The sequence below is a fragment of the Diprion similis genome, chromosome 13 (genome assembly GCF_021155765.1).
Source record: "Diprion similis isolate iyDipSimi1 chromosome 13, iyDipSimi1.1, whole genome shotgun sequence".
Lineage (NCBI taxonomy): Eukaryota > Metazoa > Arthropoda > Insecta > Hymenoptera > Diprionidae > Diprion > Diprion similis.
In genome coordinates, this window is record NC_060117.1 from 10757863 (window position 1) to 10764200 (window position 6338).

The 6338-nt window shown below is 41.1% G+C and overlaps 2 protein-coding genes across 2 annotated transcripts; one reads left to right on the forward strand and one right to left on the reverse strand.

Moving 5' to 3' along the window:
• The first annotated feature begins 701 nt into the window (after window positions 1–701).
• Window positions 702–1628, forward strand: LOC124413863. The gene is made up of 3 exons (XM_046894649.1): window positions 702–971; window positions 1083–1092; window positions 1186–1628. The coding sequence occupies exons 1-3, from the start codon at window positions 702–704 to the stop codon at window positions 1626–1628; spliced, it is 723 nt and encodes a 240-aa protein (XP_046750605.1).
• A 79-nt stretch (window positions 1629–1707) lies between these two features.
• On the reverse strand, window positions 1708–3880 carry LOC124413864. Its single transcript, XM_046894650.1, has 3 exons — window positions 2565–3880; window positions 2310–2469; window positions 1708–2202 (listed from the first exon to the last, which is right to left on the reverse strand). The coding sequence occupies exons 1-3, from the start codon at window positions 3878–3880 to the stop codon at window positions 1708–1710; spliced, it is 1971 nt and encodes a 656-aa protein (XP_046750606.1).
• Window positions 3881–6338: the final 2458 nt, after the last annotated feature.

Genomic DNA, 6338 nt, shown 5'->3' on the forward strand with positions numbered 1-6338 from the left:
AAAAAATATTACTTATCTCATGGAGCTGTTTGGAGCGATGACAGTTACAAATTAAAGAATCTCAATGCCGCATTGCTGGTTTATTCACCATCACCTCAGCAAAAGAGTAAAGGTCTACCCTCGCAAGCTATGATTACTCGACTAGGTGTTCAAACGGAATACGTTTTCTGGGATGATCCAAACGAGTTAGTGGAGCGTCTTCGTCTACTCCTAGCATCCTAGAATCCTAGACGGCGGGAAATCCGAGTCAGAATAACGAAACAATGTCCATTATCGAAGAACTGCGCGAAGCAGAAATCATTCATTAAGCAGCCCCCATCGCTATTGCATTCATTTCCGAGATGAGCGTCGATGTGTTCGGACGGCACCTGGATAAAAACACAGCTGCGGGTAATCGCGGCCCTCCTGGTGTCGGATTTCTAATCACTGCCGACGGACATTACGATCTACAGAATAAAAGACTGTGCAATATCGCAGAACCTGTTAGGCATAACAATCCTGTAACTTTGAAAATCTTACGACGGAAATTCAACTTGCTGCAAAAACAAGTCGACAACCTCGATCAAATGATCAAAGCTTTGGAGATCACCACGCGGAAGGCTTTGAATACCTATAACGCGGATTTTGAAACAGGCAGAGACCTGTCGATTCGAAACGCTGAAATCATTTCAAATTGGACACCAGACTAAAAGCATTGGAATATGAACGAGAAAAAGCTAACGCTGATGACGGAACTGCATAAACCTGCACGCCGGAATTACCCGCGTCGCCGTGTAGACGTGCGCGGCATCAACGAGACCTGGCAGGCGGATCTTGTTAATATGATGTCATACGCAGGACAAAACAAAGGCTATGGGTACATGCTCACAGTCATTGATATTTTTTCAAAGTATGCGTGGGCAGTGCCGATTAAGAGCAAGTCCGGGGATGATGTTACAAAGGCCATGGAATCTGTGCTAACTCAAGGACCTGTACCGAAAAAATTACACGTGGATAGAGGAACGGAATTCTACAACTCAAAATTTGAATCTCTTATGTCACGCTGTGGAATCAAACCCTACTCCACGTACAGTAATTTAAAGGCTGCGATCTGTGAACGGTTTATTCGTACGCTGAAAAGTATAATGTGGAAACGGTTTAGTATGTAAGGAAGCTACAAGTGGCTCGACATTTTATCTGATTTAGTATCGGCTTACAACAACACGAAACACCGAACCATAAGAATGAAACCATCGGATGTCACCGTTGCGAACGAAAGGCTGGTATTACGTCAGTCGTACGAAGAGATCAGAGCGAAACCTTCCAAACCGGTAAAGTTCAAAACCGGTGACAATGTTCGAATCAACAAGTTAAAAAACGTCTTTGAGAAAGGTTATACTCCCAATTGGACGACTAAAATATTTACAATAAGCCAAGTAGAAAATACCAATCCTGTGACGTACAAGCTCAAAGACTACCAAGGTCGAGCCATCGCTGGTGGTTTCTACGAACAGGAGCTCCTCAAGGTTGAACATTCGGACATCTATCTCGTGGAAAAGGTGCCCCAGAAGCGGGGAAAAAAATTATACGTCAAGTGGCTAGGTTTTGACAATACACACAACAGTTGGACAAATGAATCTGATATGTAATATTGAATAAACAAAATTATTTTCAAGTATTTGTCTTTATTTTTACATCTTAGAGATACAATTCATACCGATGCTCAGTTTAACTGCAGGTCTTGTAGCCCCACGGCAGCGTATCAGATGTGTTTCGAAATACGATACGCTTATTGTCGTTCCAGCTCAGTGCTACTTTTTTCTGTTTGATAGTATGGACCTGATGCTTCTGACTCTGTATCAGACTCTGATATTCGACTAAATTCTCGTGTTCTAAAGCACACTTCAAGTGATCATCGAAGGGTAAAGTTTTTAACAGGGATCCTTTGACACCCTTGGCTCGTTTTTTATCCTCACCCTTCCCCATCACTCTAAATGAGTACAACTTTGCTCTCAGGCCAATAAATTCTGCCATTATTTTTCCGTTACACTCATCTTTCATCAAATCCAGAACTTTTTTGTTAACCAACGGCATTCCGTAGGCATTATCAGGTGGATAATCGGAGGTATCAAATTTATCCAAGTCTTGTTTGATGCATTTGTAAATGTTGGGGACGGTGGAATGATATATCAAACTATCCGTGTCAGTGTACATTAATTTTGCCTGATGTCCAAATTGCGTTTTAATATACTTGTTGTGAAATCGTAGATAAAGGTCTTTGCGAGATCTGAAATGGAGAAGCCTGCATATAATGGTTTGTTGAGTTTGACTGTCGTTCTACGCAATTCAACTATTATCATATCTTTATCAAAGATTGTGCAGCTGTGGAAATTTGGTTTGGCTGTAGTGGCTGTAGTAGCTCTAGCACCATATCTTCCATCCCATTTCGTGATCAGCCTGCTCTCTCTACTTTCTGATATTTTCCATTGTCTTATCGAAAACTGCGTTGTTCATCAGTTTACAGAAGTTTTTTTCGAATTCATTGTTTGATTTTTTGCGTAAGCCTGTATTTTAAATCTACGTACTTTTTGAGCCACGGTGTTTGTCTAAACTTGAGAACTCTATGAATTTCAACTAATTTTAAACCTAATTCTAAGCATTGTTTCAAGACGCGATAATAAACAATGCAGTTTTGCTTGGAAAGTAGCGTGGTCGTCAATTTCGGCTTCTTAGTTTCTGAGATGGGAGGTATGTAGTGTTCCGGACACAGTGGTAAATCTTTATGCATTTCATGCAGTTCCTCAGGATATCCCAAATATATCTCCAATATGTAGCCAAACTCCGCTCCGTCTGTGATCGCAAAAACATCGAATTGTCTGAAATCTATTATCCATTCGGAAAAACTGCATGGCAGATCAAAGCTTATAGCCGCAACGTACAAGTTGTTAACGTCGAAGTTTATGAGATGAGACTCTTCGAGCGCTAGATTGAAAGCATGTCCCATGTATCTATTGTTAGCCTTTGCATATCGATTACAGCATTGGGACACACCACCTCGAATATCTTTTTCTATAAACATAAGCATATCTATATCGGTGAGAATCTCGAGTTCGATACTGGTACATTTTAACATTGCATCAAACGAGAGACCGGGTGCTGTAAAATAATGTAACGGGTCCAGGTTGTACATTGCATAACAATTTTGTCGAAAGTTTTCAAAAACGACAGCCAACAGAGAAACATCAGTTTGCAAATATAAGTCTGAATATTCCCCCAATGTTTTAAGGTTAAAAGCTTGCCAAACTTCACACGCGTGTGCGTAATCGTTATCCAAAATATCTTGGTTGTTTAATTTTGAATAAAATTTTTCTTCAGGTGGTAACTTTACGTCCTCGAGCTTCTCCCAACTATCCATGTACTCGTACGGAAAAACACCTTTCCTGGTTAATAACTCGAATTTTTCAGAGCTTGTGCAAAATTTACGTGTAATTGCTTTCTGATTGTCATTCAAATATGTTGCCAATTTTTCGAGACTGCTGGGCATAAAACGAAACAAATCTATGAATCTAAACTTTATATGTATCCCCGTTACATGTTTTGTGAATGAAATGTACTTTTCTTTGTTCACGGGTAAAAGCTGAATAGTACCCTGGAAAGTTGTGGCCAATGCTCTAATCAAAAAATGCGAATCGTAACCCGACAGATTGTGAAATATCACTGGGATGATATGCGAGTTTTGATAATTAAGATCACAGCTTTGATGCGCATGACCACGGTACTTTCCTGTGAAATGACAGTGATTACGGTGTTTCACGTCTTCGCGCGCGAACGGCTTTTCACAAATATGACATACCTTTGATAAATCAAATTCGTTGATTTGATTGAAGTTCAGCGACTCCATAGGTACAATAGTTTCGAAATACGTTTCTAACGAGTGTGCCAATTGCTCTAACTCGTTCACAAACCATTAGATGCAAGTCTCCCCGCGGTTAATTTTGGACGTTGAAATGGAATCGTTGAAGGTGCAATGCAGGTAATATGCTATACTGTAAGGAATATGATTTTGGTAAATTGTTCTATATTCTGACACTTGAATATTAGTAGCCTGCAACAAGCATTCTAGATCCGCGTAAATACAGAACGGAACGGTTTCTTTATGCTTAAGATAAAAAATTTCCGAGTCTTTTCCCCTTCCTCGGGTAGAACAATTTTAGTCTTGTTTAAAGTCATGCAATAAACGCTATGGTTTGCCAAACATCTTTTATATTGGAAGTGCATCAGACATCTATCACACAACCAGATACGAGGATGGTGCTTAGAAATTTGAAAACTTGTCAACCATGATAAATTGCGAATCCAAGCAAAATGAAAGATTCTATTTTTTTTTACAATATTCCGTATCAATATCATCGTCATCGTCTGTAATTTCGGTTTCCACTGCCAAGAGATGAATTACGGGTTTATCGGGCTTATTCTGACTCAAGTGAATCGGTACTATTTCACTTTTTTCCCACCATCTTGGTCTATATCATAAACATTGATGGAAAGTCCGTTGAGTTTTTCAAATTTCGAAATAGTATTTTCATCTAGAGACATAGGAAAGTTTATACTGTCATACCGTAGCACTAAGCTGAAATGAGGATACGAGCTGGTTATGTTGGGATTTTTGTTGTTAGCTGGGTACAGAACTGCGGTGACCGACCAAAGGAAGCAATACGAGTCGTTGTTTCGGATGTTAACTACAGCCTTCTTATCTCTGATGTGCTTCGGTAACGGGGTGTAGGTATACAGACCACCTCGAAGTGGTGTATACTTGTTAATGTTGACGGCAAGATTGATAATTTCAAGTAATGACCAGCCTGAATCCTTTTCCTGGAAATCTTCCACCTTTGTTAACAAACGGTTTGTTACATTTTCGATGAACCATTCGTTAATATCCGTTGTCTGGAGGATGATTTCGTTTCTTGTATTGAAAAATTTGTTCCCTTCTACTGTGTGATCATCCTTCTTTACTTAGAATTTACAAGCCAGGATGGCGTTTACTTTTAGGCTCCCCGTTTTCCGCGAAGCGTTTTTCAGTCTTGTCACAGCTAGTAACTTTGCGTCTTCTAGAAACCTCTCTACGTGTTTGTGTTTCAAATTGGTGATGGATCCTGTTCGTATTCTTCCCTCGAAAGCAGACTCCAATTCCTCCCAGTGTACGCGATCGCTTCGTCTGTGTTTCCGCGTACCGTCACCCGTTCTCCGAAGCCGTTTGAATTTTTCCGCCAGCGATTTCAAGAGTCCGACTGTTGTGATTATTTTCGTTTTCTCACCCATCATTGAAGCCTTTCGCAGAATTTTGTTGAGAAGCCGGGTATTTTGCGTCCTAATCCATTTCTAAATCTCCGTTGGCGATGATTTGTCCAACATCTTGTACGTCGTCCGTAATGTTGATCAATTTCAAACATTTCGCAGATTCCATCTTTCTCACTTCTCACGAGCTCTTGACAAGTTCAAACATGAATGATCGTTTGCTGTGATGGTAATCCTTTATATAGAGCTAGCTATACGTGTGTCTATTGCGCGTGGTGTCGTGTCATTTGGTGAACATGGGAGCCGCCATACGATATCACATTTCTCCGTTTACAAAACATAAACACAAGGGTTTGTTACATAAGAGTCCTGGAGAGGTATCTGGTGGGGAGAAAGAACGTCACGTGGTTGATATGACTTCGGACTTAGGACTTTTGATAAGAATGTCACGCGGTTGATAACGCACCGAACCTTGGACTCGAACAGAACGTCACGTGGTTCACCCCAACCCTTCTCGGAACTATTAATTGTCGAATGTCACGTGGTTGATATCATACTGGTCTTTTAAACACAAGCAGTTTTCGAGAAAAGAATGTCACGTGGTTGATATCGGGTGAACGAAAACAATTCTCGGAACTGTTAATTGCGGAATGTAGGGTGTCAAATATCACACCGCAAGCCGCTCAAGGTTAACCGAAACATTCCTGAGATGGGTACGTTGGGAACAGAAGGGTTTGCGTCTCCGCTACACCTCGACCGTTGGTAGGGGGCATGACAGCGAGACCGATGGTGAAGCCGCGTGATTTTGATCTTCGGTCGATAATACGGTCGCTAAAGCAGCAAGATTTTGGCCTTCGGCTGATAACACTGTCGGTAAGGTCGAACCTTCGGTCGATAAATAGGTAGCACCATTTTGATCTTCGGTCGGTACAGCGGACTGCGACGTCATCGCGGGGAAAGGGTTTGAGTCTGGGGGAGATGTCGGTAAGTGTCGGAAACAGGAATCTATACGCAGAATGCCCCTTGTATTACTACTTGCAAACGTAACCGACAAGTGTCAACTA